Raw genomic sequence first — 22,500 nt, forward strand, 5'->3', positions numbered from 1 at the left:
ACATGTGCGACCGTTAATGGCTCGGCATTCCTCACAGCGTGCTTCACTTTTAGCCATCATCGGCCCATGAGTCAGCCTTGTGTGCCCGATCCTCAGCCTTGTTATTACAACTTCTACAGGATGCTGGTCACCCAACTGCCAAGGTCATCTCTCATCTCTCGCAGTTTGTTTCTAGAGGTATGCCTCAATTGTTCCTCCATTTATCACGAAGACAACTCCTGATGCTGGGTTTCAAGTCAGTGTGTGGGAGAGGAAAATGAGGATCACAGGGCTGATTGGCAGCTGCCTTGGCCTTCTGATCAGCTCACTCATTCCTACTGATACCAACATGTGCTGGCACCCAACACAGAGTTATCTTTTTACGAGCTGACATCAGCGCAAGCCATTCTTGAATCTCCCTCACCACTGGATGTGATGAGGTTAAGCAGGGCACTACGAAAGTCACAATATATTACAACGGAATGGTTTCTACGATCTCGAGTCATCTTGACTGCTGCAAGGATGGCATGTAATTTTGCAGTGAAAATCGAGGCTGATCGAGAAAGACTTGCGAGATTCAGTCTTCCTTCTGCTCACTGCTGCAAAGCCCAAACCATTTTCAGATTTCGAACTATCTGTATATATAGCATATGATCCTTGGTATATACAGATGTGTTGAAGAAATATCTCTCTGACTTCTGCTTCGGATCTCTCCCCTTTCCCGATCCGACCAAATCCAGCTTGACTTGATTAGTCCAGGGGGGACTTGGGAAGTTCCAACAACCAAAACCTTTGTGAGATTTAAATTAAGATCTTCCGCAAGATTCCTCATTCTCCTACCATAGGATTGCCTATCCTCAAGGGGGTTGAAAACCAATCTGGATGTAGGAGATCCCGGAATCCTTTGTAGTCTCGTGTAGTAAATCAGGTTCATGTAGTCCCGGTGTAATGAAAGAGGTGGTTCTCCACTCTCAGCATACAGGGACTCCACAGGTGAAGACCTGAAAGCCCCTATACAGATTCTCAGAGCTTCATTATGAACCGAGTCCAACATCCGGAGAACAGTGGGAGTTGCAGATGAATAAGCCTCACATCCTTAGTCAAGTTTACTAAGAATAAGTGCTCGGTAAAACCGCAGATGCGTTGTGCGGTCTGCACCCCAAGATAGGTGTGAAAGAACCCGTAAAATACTAAGCGCTTTTCTAGCTTTCACCTTTAACTGTTTAATGTGAGGCACCCATGTAAGCCTTGAATAAAATATTAGACCCAAGTACTTTACCTCTTGGACAAAATGCAGTGGGTTTGCTCCTAAATAGAGGGAAGGATGGAACTCTCCTCGTTTGTGGAAATGCATAGCCATGGTCTTGCTTGGAGAAAATTTGAACCCCATGGTATGTTGCCCATTGCACAACCTGATTTATTGCAGTCTGCATGTATCCTTGCACATCCTGTGAGCTTCCTCCTGAGCAGTACAGTGTAAAGTCATCCACATACAGACTACATGAGACAGCATTTGGAACGACCTTTACGATGTCATTTATAGCAATGGCAAACAGGGTCATACTTAAGACACTCCCTTGTGGGACCCCTTCCAGCTGATCTTCAGGTTAGAGAAGCTGTTTCCCACACTCACTCCAAACTTCTGTTAGCAAGGAAGCTTTGTATGGAGGTAGGCAATGCTCCTCTTAAACCAATGTCATACAGCTTCATGAGTATGCCATGCTTCCAAGTAGTATCATAAGCATTTTAAAGGTCAAAGAAAACTGCTAACATATGATGTCGCTGTGTGAAGGAATTCTGTATAGCAGTTTCCATCCTTACAAGTGCATCTGTGGTCGATCTCAGTTTTCTAAACCCATATTGATATGGGGCCAGCACATTTTCTTTTTCTATCAGCCATGTCAACCTGAAGTTTACCATTTTCTCCATCAACTTGCAGATGCAGCTGCTGAGAGAAATTGGTCTATAATTCCCAGGTATAGAAGCATCCTTGCCAGGTTTAGGGACAGGAATGATTATAGCTTCTTTCCATGTGGATGGTACTGTGCCCTCCCTATAGATCCTATTGAATAGATCCAACAGGAACGTTTGGGAGTTCTCTGTCAAGTGAGATATCATTTAGTATGGAATATCGTCACTTTCTGGGACAGTTTTACGGCAGAGTTGCAAAGCAGAGTCTCCTTGTGCAAAAATGGCAAGTTGTATGGAAGTTCTGCTGCAGTGCTAGTGAAGAACGACACTGGGCGTCGTTCCTGTTCATCCCGAAGAGTGGAGAATCGGGCAGTGTAAGATGCCCCAGAAAAGATCTCTGCCATGGATTTTTTCCAGCTCATTTGCAACATCTGTTTTGTCTGTCAGGATTATACCATCTATTTCCACAGCAGGAGGTGATATGGATTTGCTCTTTCCAGCGATCTCACGCACATTGTCCCATACCCATGCTAAGGGGGTCCCAGAGTTAAATAAGGAGACATACTGCCTCCACGATGTCCGTCTAGCCTCCTTTAGCACTCACCTGGCCTTGGCTTGGGTCTTTTCTACTGGATCAAGGTTATATTGCTTGGGCTTCGTTTCAATTGCCTTAATGCAGCTTTTCTTGCTCTGACAGCTTGTTGGCATTCATCAGACCACCATGGTGCTGGGAATAGATGCTTCTGCTGCGAGGGGAATTCGTGATGTGAAGTGGAAATCATTCACAGATTCTTGCAATACTGCAGTTGATCTAAAAAGATTCCAGTCTGCATGTTCAAGTCGCCATCTCTGCACTCCATTGGCTGGAATACCATTCACCTCCTCCTAAAGTATTGGATAGTGATCCCTTCCATGACCTGCCAAGTGAAATTCAACTATGTGAATCAGGTAAATCTTCCAAATCATCTATGTTGAAATTATGTGGAGGGAGGTAGATGGATGCAACAGTGTTAGGTCATGTCAAGCCTATTCTCACAACCTTCACCTGCAGTGTCGTCTGCAGGTGGATGGTCTGGAAGGGAATATCCTGATGTACCATCACTGCTACTCCTCCATGAGGTTCATTATCAAAGGTTCCATAATGGGCTTGAACTTGGAATCCTCTCAGGGAAATTGGACGATTTTCCCCTGGTCATAATCTCTTGTAGGCATACACAAACTGGATTACATGAAGCTATCAGTTGTTGCAGTTCTTCCCATTTTGCATGAATTCCCTGACAATTCCATTGGATTAGGGTATCCAGTTCTTCAGGTTGACAAACTACTTCATTAGGCTTTAGGCTGTCCATTTCCAGCATCTTGGGAGTACCTTTTGATGGGTTGTTTACCTGTGGAATTAGTTTCCACAGGCTTCCTTTGGACAGGCTCAGAATTTCTTTGCTTGAGCAAAGGACGGACCTGAGCCTTCGGTTCAGGAGCATTCTGTCTAGCAGCAGAGGCCCCTGTGGATGTGGTGGCCTTAGGAGCCCTGCCTGGTGGCTCCAAAGATCCGACTCTATGAGTCTTTTGAACAGGCTCAGGATTCCTCTGCCTGTGCTAAGGGCGTACCTAAGCCTTTACTTCAGGGGCATTCTACCTCGCAGCAGAGGCCCCTGTGGATGTGGTGGCAGCTTCAGCTGTCACTGTTGAGGCCTCTGGAGCCTTAACTGATGACTCCAAAAACCTTACTTTAGGAGGAGGAGTCTCCTCAATAGATCCGCATTTGCGGACTGACGTTTAATGGTAGTGGCAGAGTGTGTGGTGTTAGAAGTATTGGAGGGTAAGGAATGGTGGGAAGGAGGATGGGCTAGAACTGAGGCAAAGAACTTACCCGGCTGTGCAAACAGAACACGGGCACCTCGCTTTGCTTCTGCAAACTAACTTTCTCCTTGCTCCTTATTACCAACACTTCTTTTTTGAACTTGTACCTTTCACATTGCCTAGAAGAAGCTTCATGATCTTCTTTGCAGTGGTAACAGCATATTGGACCTGGACAGTTGTCATCTGCTTGATGACCTGTTGTACCACATCTCACACACACTCTCGGTTGTCCAATTTCCTTAAAACGGCAAATGTTGGCTCCATGCCCATAACACTGGCAGTGGAAGCACTGCATAGGGTTGGTCACATAGGGCTTTACCTTGAGGTGGTACCATGCCAATTTAACTGATTCAGGTAGAACTAACGATTCAAAAGTTAGAAGAAGAGCTGGTGTAGACTGTTCCAAACCATCAACTTTCTTCTAGAAAACGTTTTACTGTCACTACATTAATATTCTTAAGTTCTTCTAACACTTTCTCCTCAGAATACCTCATCAAGTCTCGGGAAAAGACAATTCCTCTACACTGATTGAGGGTTTTACGAGGAAAACATTAGACTTGAGCCCCAGGAATGTCGCATATCGCACGCAGACGGTCACTCTCGTCTGGTGTCTAAACCTCAACTATAATGCTACCATCTCGCTCTGGGGTGATGCAAGGATCACGTTGACATACCTCAACTATCTTCCAATGTAATATCAAGATTCATGATAGATAGACAATCAATGGTCTTCACTACTAGATATTTACTATATGATCACTTTCATATTTACCAAGTAAGATTTCCTTAATGGATTGAGGAGGACTGTTCTCCTTCTTACCTGTTTTGGAGCTCGGGAACTATTTCGATTTCCATTCTTGCCCTTTGGTCCGACTCACCAGCTCATTGGGACCTCAAGCACCCCCACCGCGGCAAGGTGGTTTCCGTTAGGGGGACTATAGTTCAGAAGAATCAGATCAGAATCATTAATCAACTTAACTACTAGCTCACCTCTACCATCCATCCGCAGGGAGCCCCATAATATATGATGAGCATTGAAATCACCTAAAATTAATTTATTTTGTGGCAGACTATCCTGAAGAGCAAAACGCTCATCTTAGATTATCATGTTATCAGGTAGACAATAAACTGAGCATATAGTGCCACTAATTATTTCTTTGCATACGACAAACTCCAGAGTAGAATCAATAGAATCACTTCAGAAATAGGGAGCCTTTGGTGGATGTGCATGGCGACTCCGCCTCCACCCCTATCTTCAAGGTCCTTCCGACATAAATGGTAATTCCTCAGCGAAACGACCTCGTCAGACACGAGGTGTGTTAAGTGCGTTTCTAGGCGAACTATAATATAGGATTTAATATGTTTAATTCTTTTGTTTCAGTTCAGCAATTGCTTTATCTTTAGCTCTAAGCTGTTGACTGACATCACTTGCACTAGGTATGATAGTTACTGCTGAAGCCTCCCACCCCCCCCCCCAGTGGAAGCCTGGCTGCGTTCTCCAGAACCAAAGGGGGATCGAGTTATGTGGAGGTCATCTCCTTACCGCCGAGCTTGCCTAGGCGAAGGACGGCAATTCGATGCTCATCCCCAAGCGAATACAGGAGTTCACAAGGAAATCTGGTAGCCTCAGGAAAATCACATGAAAAATGGAAAAGAATTCGTAATAAAGAAAGAGTGCGCCCAAAGGTCGCCTCAGACTACCCAGGGGTCAAAGCCCACAAGGGCTACCCTGGTGTAGTAGAAAGTAGAGAGCTGCGGGTCTGAGCTTACTGTAGTCTTGTGTCACCTACAAAGTCAAGAACACTGAAGGTGCAAGCAAAGCACTGGATAGTGCAAAAGGATTTGTAAAAACAGTTTTTACTTCGCTTGAAATTACTTGAAATTAATGAAGCAACAATGCCAAGCGAGACGATTGGCCCCGGGTTCCAGGGTAGCAAAGATATATTTTTGTTATTTATCGAAATTATAACACGGTGTTACTTTTCTTTAGTGTTAATCTAGAATTTTTCTTTAATCCAGTACCTCAATTGACATGCCATTGCAGATCTCTTGAATTAATGATGTATAGACCAGACTGCTTCACAGAGGATCTCATTAGATTTACATGGGATTAAAAAAGAATTTCTTGGTGAAGCCAAAGTACCTCAATTCGGGTGAGACAGTAGAAGGGCTGTTGTTATAATCTTTCAGATATTCTTTGTAAAACTCACAAAGTTCCTGGTCAGCGGCATGCTCTGCCAAAGTGCGACAACAAACACCAGTTGAATTAATGATGTATAGATCAGACAAAAACTTGCTTCACAGAGGATCTCATTAGATTTACATGGGATTAAAGGTGAGACCAATGCTGTTGGAATAGATACAAGCCATGTCGTTGAGGGGATCTGTCAACCTCACCTTTTAGAGGTTCACTGCTTGAAGTCGTGATCACTTCACTCAGGTTGTACAAGTTAAAGATGAAAAGTTTTCGTTTGTCTTTGAGCTGAGGACATTCGGAATCTTTGAAGAGATTTAAGATATAATCGATGTCTACAGATTTCATATCAGACGTAAGAACCTTCCTGCCATTTACACTATAACCAGAAATGACAAATATTGCACATACGACGTCTGTCAGCTCATCAGCATCCCGAATATTTTTCAGGACTTCCTTAGTTTGCTGAGCCGTGAGTGACGCGTGTGTTTTATACATGTATCCCATGTTAGCAAATACATCTGACATAATGAGAGCATCGTAGTCGAGTTGCTGAAGGTTCAGGACGGATCTGTCCTTAAAAGAACTGAAGTTGAATATGCGAACAAAACCTCGTGCTTCTTTGTCCATTTTGTACACATCAGCATCTCCTTGAATTGTTGTTGCGTGTCTCACGTGAAAATGTCGTTTGGGCACCTGAAATGAAAAGATGTCTGGAATGGAAAGTAATGAAAGAATTTTCTTTAAAAAAAAATATATATAAATATATATATATATAATATTTAGAGACTTTTAAATAGAAAAAGCAAAGAAGAAGAAATAAAATCAATTCATGTCTAAAGTATAAAGAAATATGTAACTCACTTTAAGTTGTACCGAGTTTGAGGCGGCTGATGTAAGAAAGCCAGTTTCATCGGTTTTCTTATCATTTCTTGCTTTCTGAAACATTTGGAGTTAATGTAAGTTTTCCAAAGCTTATATTACGTCATAAAAGCGTTTTATTCTCAAGACACTCTTGGCAGCTTAAGGAAATATGTGATATAGGATGATTACCTTGGCAAACATGGTAACAGCCCATCCATACTCAGAGCATTGGCCAAGAGGCGAGGTGTAGTGACTCCAAGCTCTCGTGCCAACAGTCAGTTCACCAGCTTTCCACCGTGACTGTCTGGGTCTGCACCAAGTTCCACAAGCCTTTCTGCTTCTTTCTTGTTTCTTTCTAGGATGGCCTTGAACAGATGGCCACCAAGCTTAAAATTAAAAGAAACTGATTTAGAAAAGTAAATTGCATAATTAGCTACATTCTAGTACACTAAAGTTTAGGTTTTAATGCTGGAGTCTCGGATTCAAACTTGTCTGATTTTAATACTGCAGTAGTGTCTAGGATTATATTACTATTACTGTACTATCTAGGATTCCATAATTAATACTTACCAGGGATTTTACTGTGATATGACGATTATCCCGTTTGTCGGCTTCAAAGTCAGAGTCACGCACTAAAAGATTCAGCACTTGTGTGTGACCCTTTTCTGCGGCCACATGAGCTGGAGTCTGTCCCTCCTTGTTAGTAACATTGGGACTTATAGATTTCAGCAGAAACATCACCATATCCGGTTGGTTGTAGGTTGCTGCAGCATGAAGGAGTGTGCATCTGGTCTTGTTTTTCCTCACAGTTGCTCCAGTATCTTGTATTAGTTCCTGCACTTTAACCATATCTCCATCTTCCACTGCTTTAAAGAGCTGACCCTATTGAGCAATAACTTGTTGAACTTTTCGATACATTTTGAAAACTATTAAAGCACAAATTATCAAATATTTGATATAGAAACAATTAGGTATGCACAATAAAAGTTTACATTACTCTTAACTTGAAGACATGAAGTGGTGTGTGGTTAGCAAGGCGTTTAGCCAATCTGTTTGTTGAACTTCGGGTATTAATGTAACGTTTCGCTGGAGTCTTTGTCCTCTTCACCATCGTAACCCTAAGCTGGGATTGCTTTGACTTTCGTGATGACTTTAATTTCCCCAAAAAGGACTTTTGTTGCATGGGAATAGGACTTATTTTTGATACCCATATAGGATCTAAAGGGCAGTTTGTTTTCCCACAAATTGAACATCTGTCACCTTTAGAATATTTATCTTCTGGAGTTTTTCCTTTAACATAAGTTATAGATGATGTATTCTGCTGTTGATCTGGCACAGATGACGAACTCTGAGACATTTCCTCAGATCCTGCAGTTGGAACATCCGTGGAGTTCTCACTGGCCTCAGATGTCCCAACCTCTTTTCTCTGCTGCTTGACCTGACTTATTTTCATTAGGCGAGACGGATTTTACTTGTGTTTCTGCCATAGTCCCTTCTAATGGCATGTCTTGTGTTATTGGTGACATAGTGGGTGAAACAATGCAGCTTTCCTTTCCCTGTTCTGCAGAACCAACTTCCTCTGTTGAGACCCTAGCTCTCTTATATAATGAAGCGTCAGATTCTTCTTTAGTTGACAGGTTCCTGGACCTCTTCAGGGAGAATTCTTTAGACGGATCTTGACTTAAATTAACCTGCACTTCTTTGGCGGAAATGTTTGTATCTGTACTGCAGAATCTGGTAATGGGTAGTTCAGGCGCCGTCTCTTTTGACGTTTCTTCTATTTAAATAACTGTAGACAGGTTGCTAGGCATTTTGATTATCTGGTCATTAAACATATTTCCAGATACTAAAGTCTTCTCCTTGCCACTGCATCGTCTTATTAGCTTGAATAGCGAATCCGGCGACACGTTCGAATTTTCTTTTGATTCGGGAGAGTAACCGTTACAGTTGGCTAAACTTCCATTTGAGATCTTTGCTTTGGGAAGCAAAATCAGCGAATTCTCTGACATTTCCCGCAGCAGAGACTGACAGAAGAATGAGTTGGTCCGCACAACTTCCGATCGAAGTCCATTCACTTCCCCCGGGGGAAGGCAATCTTCCGGAATGTAAGGTGGTGTTTTATCAGCCATATTCCTGAGGATAAGTTCGTTGATCAGGATTGGCTGTGAGGGCGACGGTCAGCGTGCTTTTAAGGTCTTAAAGTCTCTCCTAATTGTTTCGATTATTCTTTGCCGTGTATTCTGCAAAACACAGAACTAAATGTTAGTTTTATCAACACTTATTTTCCAATTACCAATAACCGGTTGCGGTATAATTATTTACATTATTGTTTTATAAAACCTTTAGCCTCTTACTGACATTAATGAAGATATCCGGAAGATTCGGAAACGTGATTTCACGAGCATGTAGTTTGCAGTATATCATGCAATTTCGTTACACAGTGTCTCTATAACATTTTTCCTTACCTTATTATTAATCCAGTAATTATTAAAAAAAAAAAAAAAAAAAAAAAAAACACAAATACTAATGATTTTGCGCGCAATAAACTGCAATAAGTTCCTTAAAATCACCTTAAAATGTTGCACCGTTCTAGATGCTGAGCGAGCGAGCACTGACTGCAAGATTGGTGTGTACGCTATTCATAGGGCTCCGACGCCAGACAAGTTGGAACGTGACATCCCAGCTGTGCGCGCCTTGGTAGTTAAGAACGGATACTGCACTTTGATCTTAACTAAAAGGCTTAAAATGGGTTACAGTATACCAGACTTATGCATGCATATGCGCACATATGTAAATAGATAAATAGAGACGAGCACGTATAGAAAGAAAGATGAATAAAGATGTATGTGTATGTTTTTGTTTAAATGTAATCATATATATATATATATATATATATATATATATATATCAATACAGTATATGTCTGTATAGTGCGGGCGTGTGTTAGTGTCTACATGTTTGTATAGTATAATTTTATTACGATATTTGAATTAATATTTCAAGATAATGAGTAAACAGTAATCAGTCAACTGGAATTTCGGCAACACAATTGGTCTATATAACATATATATATATATATATATATATATATATATATATATATACATATATATATTTATATATATATATATTCATATCCACAGATTTTTAATCACAGTAAGTGAAAACAGAAAACAAATAACTAAATATGGGTATACGTAACATGCATGCATGCACGTATTTGTATTCATGTCTTATATTGATACATTTGTGACTATCTATGGTTTTAGGTGTACACGTGGTTTTGTGTGCGCTACCACATTTTTGTGTAATATATATACACATATTTATATATTTGTTTATATATATTTAAATACAGTTTATCACATTACTTTCCAATGTGCCAGTGACAATTGGCAACTCTCGCGGGTTGAAACCTGTGATGCTACGTCACGATTACGTCACGGAGGGAGTTATGAAGCCGTGAAAATCCCCTTTTGTATATTTCATGTTTCTTTTATCACTCCAATTATCACTCTTGTTTTATAATTTTTCTTCTTTTCTCTCTCTACCCCATTTCGCATCTGCAGTTATCTACCTTTCTAACTTTGTTGTCTTTCTGCGGATACACACACACATATCTATATGTAAATATATGCATATATACATATATATATACAGGTTTATATATATGCCTGTGTATACGTATGATATATATGCATATATATCATATATATGTACATATATATACATATATATTTATGTATGCACGTAAATATATTTTACATATAGATATAGATATTAAATATATATACATACACACACACACACACACACGTGTGTATGATTGTGCGTATATATTTAAACATATGTATACAAACACACACACACACACACACACACACACACACACACACACACACACATATATATATATATATATATATATTTGTGTGTGTGTGTGTATACATGTATGCATATATATATATATATATATATATATATATATATATATATATATATATATATGCGTATATATGCAAAGTATACATATGTGTGTGTGTGTGTGTGTGTGTGTATGTGTGTAGATAGATAATCAGATACATACACACACGCATATATTCCACAATGACAGTGACATTTTAGTGACAGTGAATGACTCTATTGCTATTATTTCATTCATTACCATTTCTTACTATAACTACGAATAGTAGAGATAACAAATAACAGCGTCGTAATCACATCAACCATTTGATTTGTTGTTAAGTTAACGGGTAATACACTACAAATTACCAACTCATTCGCGCTCTTCAATCCACATCAAAAGTTGAATGTTACCACGATGCTAATAGTGCTTAGCAGATTAGCTAATCAGTACATAAAGATAGTGTGGAAGCAAGGTTCGAAGAAGCAAACAAGCACAGGTAAATAATCAACAATTATATTAATTCCCTCTTTTTTCTCAATATAAAGATATGCACGATTATAACATAAATGTCACCACATGCCATTCCCTTCCGCGACGTCACATTGACGTAGCACAGCAAGTCCCAACCCGAGAGAGTTGCCAAGCGTCATATTTATGTATATAAGTATATATATGTATATTTGTGTGTGTGTGTATGTTTAAATGTCGAAAATGTTTCAACGAAAGCTAATGTTATTGATACTTAAATAAGTATGCATATCTATAAATACACATATGAAAAATATTATATCTGTATGTATGTGATATATGTATAAACTAATATGTATGCATTTATATATATTTATGTACACAAATGCACAGACATACGCACATTAATATATATATGTATGTATGTATGTATTTCTGTATATATATGTATGTATACTGATACTCTCCTTTTCTCTGTATATATATAAACATATATATACATATGTATGTGCATATATATATAGATAGATAGACAGATCTGTATATAAATTATTATATAAAGAGATATGTACATATTTTCAAAAATATATATATGTATATGTTTATGTTTCTATTTATACATAAGATGTTTATATATATGTATATATATACACACAGACACACACACACACACGCACGGACTCTCTCTCTCTCTCTCTCTCTCTCTCTCACGCACACACACATACGCACACACACACACACATACATATATATATTTATATATATATGTATATATACACATATATAGATACATACGTATATATATGTATATATATATGTATATATATATATGTGTGTTTTTTATTAATGTACTTATATATTGTATATGTATCAGTAAATATATATGTATATATATATATATGTATATATATATGTCAGGCACACAACCACAGCTTTAAGCTTGGACGACCTGCCTGTGGTTGTTTGGATGTGTGCGTATGTGTGTATATGGTGTGAAAAGCGCGGGTGAAAGGTAACGAGGTGCGTGGAAGGGAATAGCTGTGGATAGCTCAACTGGTGGCGCTTGTGCGAGGTCACAGTAGCAGTAGCAGTAACAGCGCATTTTCCTTCCATCGGTAAACTGACTACCCCTAAAGGTGAATAAGGAGTTTTAGTTTGTTCATTTTCTTTGTCAAATTATTTTAAGTGTAGTGCGGCCTCGGCGCATTGCGAGACCACATGAGAATGTTTTTCTTATAAAATGAGATATATTAATGGTGCGATATCTACCCCTAAAGACCGCATGCAAGGAGACAGACCGAGACGGGGGATATAGACGTGTCGGAATCCTGCAGTTCGTCAGTGGCTTGGACGTTGCAGGCAATTTGCATGAACATCGTCGAAAACAAGAAAAAGTGAAAAAGTGAAAGTGAAAGTGAAAGTGGAAGTGAACAGAAATGAAATTAACTTGGTGATATGACTTGTAGTGCATGAACGAGAGGAATTTTGGGAAACATTGTTTTTGTTTTTGTTTTGTGTATTTTAATTTATATTTAAGTTTGAAAATAAATGGTTAAAGGTTTTTATCTTTTAATTGAACTCCAATCTTCCCTACCATACATATATATTCCTGTGTATATACAGAGAACGTCCAGAACCGAGGATATCTGCTAAAGTAAACCTTCTGGCATAATAATATCCTTACAATATAAATTTATGTATAAATGCAAAAACGAAATCCACCTGTATTCCATCTTTAGGTCTGAAAAGGAAAGAGAGAGGAGAGGCAACCTGTTGGATGACGCTTTTACCTATGCCTCCCTATACAGCGACGGGTCCCGCGACTGCCGTCAGCACTGTGGTGGTGGCTGCGTGTATTTCCTCACTGCCCCTGTGGCTATTGGAGGGATTTGAGCTCCAACTGTAGCTTCCCCTCGTTGGACTCCGTGGTGGGTGGGGGGTGAGGAGGTGAAGATTTGTGATTTGTGTGATTTCTGCAAATTTGCAGAGAGCTTGCTCTCTCCCTGTCGACCTTCGCAGTCCCCTGGCCGGTCCCTCTGGAACATCACATGTTGTCGCTCTGGAACCTTGCCAGGTTCCAGAGGGCGGGAGTTGGGATCGTGGTGGTTCCTGAGTTCCCAAACCAGGTTAAGGGGAGGAGGGTCCTCCTCAATCAATTAGGGAACTCTTCCCGAGGCCTGATGAGGTATTCTGAGGAGAGGCTGTTGGAGGGACTGAAGAATTTTAATGTGGCGGTGGAGCGTTTTGGAAGGGAGGTTGATGGTTTGGAGCAGTCGACACCGGCTCTTCTTCTAACTTTTGGGTCGTTGGTCCTACCTAAATCGGGTGAATTGGCGTGGTGCCACCTCAAGGTGGAGCCGTGTGTATCCAGCCCTATGCGGTGCTTCCGCTGCCGGGGTTGTGGGCGTGGAGCCGGAACTTGCCGTTTTGAGATAAATGGACGACCGAGAGTGTGTATGAGGTGTGGTGCAGCAGGTCATCGGGGAGATGATGGCTGTCCGGGTCCAATGTGCTGTTGCCGCTGCGGGGAGGATCGTGAAGCTTCTTCTAAGCAATGTGAAGGGTGCAGGTTTGAGGGGGAAGTGTTGGGGATGGGGAGCAGGGAGAAAGTGGGTTTTGCGGGGGCAAGGCGGCGTGCCCGTGTGCTGTTTGCGCGGCCGGGTAAGTCCTTTGCCTCAGTTCTGGCCCATCCTCCTTCCCGCCATCCCTTGCCCTCCAATGCTTCTAGCAACACACTCTGCCACTGCCTTTGGGCCTCAGTCCGCAAGTGCTGAAACTGCCTCTTTTGAGTTGTTGCGCCGGAAGTGGAGTGGGAGGTCTGTTGAGGAGACTCCTCCTCCCAAAGTGGGGTCTTTGGAGCCATCAGTTTGGACTCCGGGGGCCTCAACGGTGACAGCTTCGGCTGCCACCGCATCCGCGGGGGCCTCTGCTGCTGGGCGGGGTCCCCCTGAGGTGGGGGCTCGGGTGCGCCCTTTGCACAGGTAGAGGAATCCTGAGCCTGTTCAAGGGACTCTTCATAGAGGGGGTCTTTGGAGCCACCAGGCGGGGCTCCTGGGGCCGCCGCATCCGCGGGCAGTGTGCTCCTGAGCCGGGGGCTCGGGTCCCTCCTTTGCCCAAGCAGGGAGATTCTGGGCCTGTCCAGAGGAAGCCGGTGGAAGCTGGTTCCGCAGTTAAACAATCCATAAAAAGGTACTCCCAAGATGCTGGAAAGGGACAGCCTAAAGGTGTGGGGCGAGCCTTAACCACAGGTGCTGCCAAACACCTAATGAAGTAGTTTGTCAACCTGAAGAACTGAACACCCTAATCCAATGGAATTGTCAAGGAATTCATGCAAAATGGGAAGAACTGCAACATCTGGTAGTTTCATGTAATCCAGTTTGTGTATGCCTACAAGAGATTATGACCAGGGAAAATCATCCAATTTCCCTAAGAGGATTCCAAGTTCAAGCCCATTATGGAACCTTTGATAGTGGACCTCATGGAGGAGTAGCAGTGATATTACATCTAGATATTTCCTTCCAGGCCATCCACCTGCAGACGACACTGCAGGTGAAGGCTGTGAGAATAGGCTTGACACCACCTTACACTATTGCATCCATCTACCTCCCTCCACATAATCTCAACATAGATGATTTGGAAGATTTACTTGGGCAGTTGCCTCATCCATTTCTACTCTTGGGAGACTTCAATGGTCGGCATCATCTCTGGGGAGACACTTTGTGCAACCCTCGAGGAAGGGCCTTGGAGTCCTTGTTCTCAAGAGTAGATGCAGTTTTACTGAACAGTGACACACCCACACATTTCCAAATTCAATCTAGGACATTCTCCAATATTGACCTGTCAATTGGTTCACCTGATTCACAGTTGAATTTCACTTGGAACATCATAGAAGACTTACATGGAAGTGACCACTATCCAATACTTTTGGAGGAGGTGAATGGTATTCCAGCCAATGGAGTGCAGAGATGGCGACTTGAGCATGCAGACTGGAATCTTTTTGGATCAACTGCAGTATTGCAAGGATCTGTGAACGATTTCCAAAGTGTTCAAGATGCTGTTAATCACTTCACATCACGAATTCACCTTGCAGCAGAAGCATCTATTCCCAGAAGTAGCGGGCAATACCGTCGACCTCCAGTACCATGGTGGTCTGATGAATGCCAACAAGCTGTCAGAGCAAGAAAGGTTGCATTAAGGCAGTTGAAACGACGCCCAAGCGATGTAACTTTGATCCAGTACAAAAAGACCTGAGCCAAGGCCAGGTGAGTGCTAAAGGAGGCTAGACGGACATCGTGGAGGCAGTATGTCTCCTTATTTAACTCTGGGACCCCCTTAGCATGGGTATGGGACAAGGTGCGTAAGATCGCTGGAAAGAGGACATCCATATCACCACCTGCTCTAAAAATAGATGGTATAATCCTGACAGACAAAACAGATATTGCAAATGAGCTGGCAAAATCCATGGCAGAGATCTCCTCTGGAGCATCTTACACTGCCCGATTCTCCACTCTTCGGGATGAACACGAACAGCACCCAGTGTCGTTCTTCAGTAGAAGGAGATGGACTCTGTTTTGCCGTAAGACTGCCCCAGGAAGTGATGATATTCCATACCAAATGATATCTCACTTACCAAAGAATTCCCAAACATTCCTGTTGGATCTATTCAATAGGATCTATAGGGAGGGCACAATACCATCCACATGGAAAGAAGCTATAATCATTTCTGTTCCTAAACCTGGCAAGGATGCTTCTATACCTGGGAATTATAGACCAATTTCTCTCACCAGCTGCATCTGCAAGTTGATGGAGAAAATGGTAAACTTCAGGTTGACATGGCTGCTAGAAAAGGAAAATGTGCCCATATCAATATGGGTTTAGAAAACTGAGATCGACCACAGATGCACTTGTAAGGATGGAAACTGCAATACAGAATTCCTTCACACAGCGACGTCATATGTTAGCAGTCTTCTTCTTTATGATACTACTTGGAAGCATGGCATACTCATGAAGCTGTATGACATTGGTTTAAGAGGAGCATTGCATACTTCCATAAAAAGCTTCCTTGCTAACAGGAAGTTTAGAGTGAGGGTGAGAAACAGTTTCTCTAACCTGGAAGATCAGCTGGAGGGGGTCCCACAAGGAGTGTGACCCTGTTTGACATTGCTATAAATGGCATCGTAAAGGTCGTTCCAAGTGCTGTCTCATGTAGTCTGTATGTGGATGACTTTACACTGTACTGCTCAGGAGGAAGCTTACAGGATGTGCAAAGACACATGCAGACTGCAATAAATCAAGTTGTGCAATGGTCAACATACCATGGGTTCAAATTTTCTCCAAGCAAGACCATGGCTATGCATTTCCACAAACGTGGAAAGTTCCATCCTTCCCTCTATTTAGGAGCAAACCCACTGCATTTTGTCCAAGAGGTAAAGTACTTGGGTCTAATTTTTTATTCTAGGCTTACATGGATGCCTCACATTAAACAGTTAAAGGTGAAAGCTACAAAAGCGCTTAGTACTTTACGGGTTCTTTCACACCTATCTTGGGGTTCAGATCGCACAATGTATCTGCGGCTTTACCGAGCACTTATTCGTAGTAAACTTGACTATGGATGTGAAGCTTATTCATCTGCAACTCCCACTGTTCTCCGGATGTTGGACTCGGTGCATAATGAAGCTCTGAGAATCTGTATAGGGGCTTTCAGGTCTTCACCTGTGGAGTCCCTGTATGCTGAGAGTGGATAACCACCTCTTTCATTACACTGGGACTACATGAACCTGATTTACTACACGAGACTACAAAGGATACCGGGATCTCCTACATCCAGATTGGTTTTCAACCCCCTTGAGGATAGCCGATCCTATGGTAGGAGAATGAGGAATCTTGTGGAAGATCTTAATTTAAATCTCACAAAGGTTTTGGTTGTTGGAACTTCCCAAGTCCCCCCCCTGGACTAATCAAGTCGAGCTGGATTTGGTCGGAATCGGGAAAGGGGAGAGATCCGAAGCAGAAGTAAGAGAGATATTTCTTCAACACACTTCTAGGTACTAAGGTTCATATGCAATATATACAGATAGTTCGAAATCTGAACATGGTATGGGCTTTGCAGCAGTAAGCAGAAGGAAGACTGCATCTGGCAATCTTTCTCGATTAGCCTCGATTTTCACTGCAGAGTTGCATGCCATCCTTGCAACAGTCAAGATGACTAGAGATCTTACAAACCATTCTGTTGTAATATATTGGGACTCTCGTAGTGCCCTGCAAGCAATCAAGAGTTTAAACTCATCACATCAAGTGGTGAGGAATATTCAAGATTGGCTTGCACTGATGTCAGCACGTAAAAAGTTAACTCTGTGTTGGGTGCCAGTACATGTTGGTATCAGTGGGAATGAACGAGCTGATCAGAAGGCCAAGGCAGCTGCCACTCAGCCCTCTGATGATCGTTTTCCTCACCCACACACTGACTTGAAACCCAGCATCGGGAGTTGTCTTCGTGATAAATGGAGGGAACAATGGAGACATACCTCTAGATATAAACTGCGAGAGATTAGAGATGACCTTGGCAGTTGGGTGACCAGCATCCATCCCAACCGACAAGTAAAAGTTATAATAACAAGGCTGAGAATTGGGCACACAAGACTGACTCATGGGCCGATGATGGCTAGAAGTGAAGCACGCTGTGAGGGATGCCAAGAGCCATTAACGGTCGCACATGTAATGGAAAGATGTCCAACATTCTCAGACCAAAGTGGAAGGTACTTGTCTCCCCCATATACACTGAAAAATGTATTGGGGGAGGACTGTTACATAAAAGGTCTTATTAGTTTCCTTAGGGAAACTAATATTTTCAATAAAACTTAATTATGCATAATGTTTATGCAATAGTTTTTAGACATTCAGAGCATAATATTTATGCTTCGATTTTTAATATAATATTTATTGTTATTTATAACATTTATTGATAGATTTTTAACGTTCTTAAGATTTTAATATTTCAGTCTAACAAAGTGATCGCCGCTAATGACCTTAGCTGTTGACATGGCAGATAATTTTAAATAATCAATTAATCCCTATACAGCGAGCCCCATGAACGCATTGTTGCTACTTTCCACCGTTGCCTGAAAAAGACAGTAGTCTGTTTCCCGGAGGCGAATCTCTTCGAGAAGTTCAAGGTCATCAACCCTCGACTCCCTCATTTCTATGGGTTTCCTAAAACCTATATACCGGCCTTGCCTCTGCGCCCCATCATCTCTTCTCGGGGATCTGTAACGTACCCTCTTGCAGCCTGGCTGGCGAAGTCACTCACTCCCCTTCTCGGAACCTTCTCTCCTGCCCACCTCCGCCACTCACAGGACCTTTTCTTTTCTCAGACATTCGGTGTTGCCATGGGCTCTCCCCTCTTCATGGAATTCTTCGAGTCTGAGCTTCTCCCTTCTATCTCCCTTCGTCCGTTGGTTTGGCTGATGTATGTCGACGACGTCTTTGCTCTCTGGCCTTATGACCCTGCCCTATTCGCAGACTTCCTGTCGCAGCTGAACTCTCCCTCTCCCTCCATCCGTTTCAAAGTGGAATGGGGGGTTGACAACAAGCTCCCCTTCTTGGACACCCTAGTTCACCGCTCTGCTGACCACTTCTCCTTCTCTACATACAGGAAGCCTATGCATAGTGGTATGTACATACACTTCTTCTCATACCATCCTCTCCATGTAAAGAGAGGCGTTGCCACCTCGCTGTTTCTCCTCGCGCTCTGCATCTGTGACCCTCAGTACCTGGATGGAGAGATCGACTTCTCCAAACTGAGCTACCCTCGTCATGTCCTCGTCATGTCCTCATCATGTCCTCGTTATCCAGGGCACGGTGTACCTTCTACAACGACTCCTCTCCTAAAGAGACTCCTCACCTGCCCGTCCTCAGCCTGCTTACACTGAGTAGATCTAATCTCTCCGTCGCCCTCTTCACCCTCTCAACTTCAGGTTGATCTTTCGCCAGGTGAACACTCTCCGTCGCAATCTGGTCCACACCAGTCCTCCCTCTACCTCGAAGGTGGGCACTTATGCTGTCTTACGAAGCGTCTGTCTCAACATAAGTACGCTATATCCAGGGGACACAACAACAACGCCCACTTTTGCCATCAGTGGGACACAGGCCATCAGATGGATTGGTCAGCGGTGCGAATTGTCTTTTCTTCCGGTGATGTCCACGCCCGCAGACTGGTGGAATCCTCCTTAATAAAGCTGCTGCCTTTTTTCAAATTGAACAGCGGCTTTTCTCTTTTCTCCTCGCTGCCCACATCTTCCACCTTCTCCCTTATGCAGGCCACCCTGCGCAAAGTCCGCCCGATCTTCCGTCCTAACCTGACCTCCCTTCGCTTCCGTTCGTCTGTCCTCACCTGCTCCATGTTACCGCGTTGCCTCTCTTCTCTCTCTTTAATACCCACTGTATATACATATACATTTATGTATATGTATATACTCATGCATATACAGTATATCAATAAATGAATAAATAAATACACACACACACACACACACACACACACACACACACACATATATATATATATATATATATATATATATATATATATATGTGTGTGTGTGTGTGTGTGTGTGCGATAAAAATTATTCTGCTACTCAGAATAATCTCCCGAAAATAATCATAGCTAGGTATGAGAAATAGAGCACGCACTGCATCCGTTCAGCAAACCTGTATTCCTATTTTTTTTAAATATGAGGAGGTTGGCAATCCGTTTTGCCTCATTGTCTGTTTGCACACAGGGATGTCAACATTTTCCTATCTATAAAATATATATTTCTGTGTCTATGTCTGTCTGCCTATATCATGTGTGTACTGAATATATGTAAAGTAAAATTACAGTCCATATCAACTCAATGCATAAACCCTCAATCATTTTCATGTGCGTTTTATAGACTAAAGTTTTGATTTTGCGATTTTTTTCCCAATAATCTTTAATTTGATTATTAGAGTTTTTCACACTTGTAATCTTCTTACAGAAAAATGGTAAGCCTAGAGATCTTGAGAACAGGATATTAAATATTAAATACCAAAAAAAGATGTATTTCACTAAAAGCATTTACATGACTAGATATATTAAGTACATTATTTGCATGTATATGATCAATAATTCATGTGTATATATGAAGATATCTAACAAGCAATCTTTCTGCATAATACATACATATATTATATAAATATATATCGAGAATCGGTGGAAGAGCTATGAAAATATAGAAATTCAGAAATCAAGAAGTGTGGTTTAAATATTTTGTTGATAGTTATTTATCGAAATAATACCAGTTACTTTTCTACGCTTGTCCCAATGACCAGTGTTTGTAAAAAAAAATTCTTTAAACAATGAATAAAAATTAAGTAACTCAATTAACATGCCACTTCAGATGTCTTAAATTAATGATGTATAGACCAGATAAAAAACTTGCTTCACAGAGGATCTCATTAAATTTACATAGGATTAAAGAAGAATTTCTTGGTGAAGCCAAAGTACCTCAGTTCGGGTGAGAAAGAAGGAGAGCTCTCGTTATAATCTTTCATGAATTCTCTGTAAAAATCACAGAGTTCCTGGTCAGCTGCATGCTCTGCCAAAGTGCGACACAAACACCAGTTGAAAGCTGTTCCTTTCCCATTCGGGATGCAGTTGAGACCAATTCTGTTGGAATAGATACAAGCCATGTCGTTGAGGGGGTCTGTCAACCTCTTAACTTTTAGAGTTTCATTGCTTGAAGTCGTGATCACTTCACTCAGGTTGTGCAAGTTAAAGATGAAAAGTTTGGGTTTGTCTTTGAGCTGAGGACATTCGGAATCTTTGAAGAGATTTAAGATATAATCGATGTCTACAGATTTCATATCAGACGTAAGAACCTTCCTGCCATTTACACTATAACCAGAAATGACAAATATTGCACATCCGACGTCTGTTAGCTCATCAGCATCACGAATATTTTTCAGGACTTCCTTAGTTTGCTGAGCCGTGAGTGACGCATGTGTTTTACACTTGTATCCCATGTTATCAAATACATCTGACATAATGAGAGCATCGTAGTCGAGTTGCTGAAGTTTCAGGACGGATCTGTCCTTAAAAGAACTGAAGTTGAAGATGCGAACAAAACCTCGTGCTTCTTTGTCCATCTTGTACACATCAGCACCTTGAATTGCTGTTGCATGTCTCACGTGAAACTGTCGTGTGGGCACCTGAAATGAAAGATTATCTGTCCGTAGTGGAATGGAAAGTAATTAAGGATTTTTCTTCAAAATAAAAATTAGTTACAGACTTTCGAGTAGAAAAAAAATATATGATACAATTCATCTCCAAAGTATAAAAATACAAAACTCACTTTAAGTTGTACCGAGTTTAAGGCGGCTGATGTTTGATAGCCAGTTTCATCGATTTTCTTATCATTTCTTGCTTTCTGAAATATTTGGTGTCAATGTAAGTTTTCCAAAGCTTACATTACGCCATATTAGCGTTTTGTTCTCAAGATATTGTCAATAGTTTGAGGAAATATGTAATATAAGATGATTACCTTGGCAAACATGGTAACAGCCCATTCCATACTCAGAGCATTGGCCAGGAGGCGAGGTGTAGTGACTCCAAGCTCTCGTGCCAACAGCCCGTTCACCAGCTTTCCACCATGACTGTCTGGGTCTGCGCCAAGTTCCACAAGCCTTCCTGCTTCTTTCTTGTTTCCTTCTAAGATGGCCTTGAACAGATGCCCACCAAGCTTAAAATTAAAAAGAAACTAATTTAGAAAGGTAAATACATACATAAATATTACTCGAGTTAAAAATGTTTTTTTTTTTTTTTTTTTTTGCACAATTAGCTACATTCTAGTACTCTGCAGTTTGTTTTAATGCTGGAGTCTCGGAATCACGCATGTCTGATTTAAATGCTGCTGTAGTATCTAGGATTCCACCACAAATACTTACCAGGGATTTTACTGTGTTATGACGATTATCCCGTTTGTCGGCTTCAAAGTCAGAGTCACGCACTAAAAGATTCAGCACTTGTATGTGACCCTTTTCAGCGGCCACATGAGCTGGAGTCTGTCCCTCCTTGTTAGTAACATTGGGACTTATAGATTTCAGCAGAAACATCACCATATCCGGTTGGTTGTAGGTCGCTGCAGCATGAAGGAGTGTGCATCTGGTCTTGTTTTTCCTCACAGTTGCTCCAGTATCTTGTATTAGTTCCTGCATTCTAACCATATCTCCATCTTCCACGGCTTTGAAGAGCTGACCCTATTGAGCAATAACAACTTGTTGAAGTTTCAGATACATTTTG

General features: G+C 41.5%; 2 protein-coding genes across 4 annotated transcripts in view; both read right to left on the minus strand.

Moving 5' to 3' along the window:
• Positions 1-5,887: 5,887 nt before the first annotated feature.
• Positions 5,888-22,500, minus strand: part of LOC125037225 — an 18,274-nt gene continuing 1,661 nt past the window's right edge. For 2 of the 3 annotated variants that reach the window (XM_047630287.1, XM_047630288.1), the window contains exons 3-6: positions 22,146-22,457; positions 21,743-21,940; positions 21,554-21,628; positions 20,259-21,410 (exon numbers count right to left, since the gene is read on the minus strand). In XM_047630287.1, coding sequence (XP_047486243.1) covers positions 20,664-21,410; positions 21,554-21,628; positions 21,743-21,940; positions 22,146-22,457 — 1,332 coding nt within the window. In that variant the 3' untranslated portion in view covers positions 20,259-20,663. Of the gene's footprint in view, positions 6,641-6,808; positions 6,884-20,258; positions 21,411-21,553; positions 21,629-21,742; positions 21,941-22,145; positions 22,458-22,500 lie in introns of those variants that run through there. The other variant, XM_047630289.1, reaches the window with a different exon arrangement.
• On the minus strand, positions 7,044-9,038 carry LOC125037226 (ankyrin-1-like). Its single transcript, XM_047630290.1, has 2 exons — positions 7,379-9,038; positions 7,044-7,194 (listed from the first exon to the last, which is right to left on the minus strand). Exons 1-2 carry the CDS (start codon positions 7,655-7,657, stop codon positions 7,084-7,086), a joined length of 390 nt encoding a protein of 129 aa, XP_047486246.1. The 5' UTR covers positions 7,658-9,038; the 3' UTR covers positions 7,044-7,083.

This window comes from Penaeus chinensis, chromosome 22 (genome assembly GCF_019202785.1).
Source record: "Penaeus chinensis breed Huanghai No. 1 chromosome 22, ASM1920278v2, whole genome shotgun sequence".
In the NCBI taxonomy this organism is placed as follows: domain Eukaryota; kingdom Metazoa; phylum Arthropoda; class Malacostraca; order Decapoda; family Penaeidae; genus Penaeus; species Penaeus chinensis.

Coding starts and splice junctions, on each gene's coding strand:
- LOC125037226 (XM_047630290.1), bottom strand. CDS start 7,657: ATGGTTAAAGTGCAGGAACTAATACAAGATACTGGAGCAACTGTGAGG. Junction 7,195..7,378: donor ATATCACAGTAAAATCCCTG/GTAAGTATTAAT, acceptor TTTAATTTTAAG/CTTGGTGGCCATCTGTTCAA.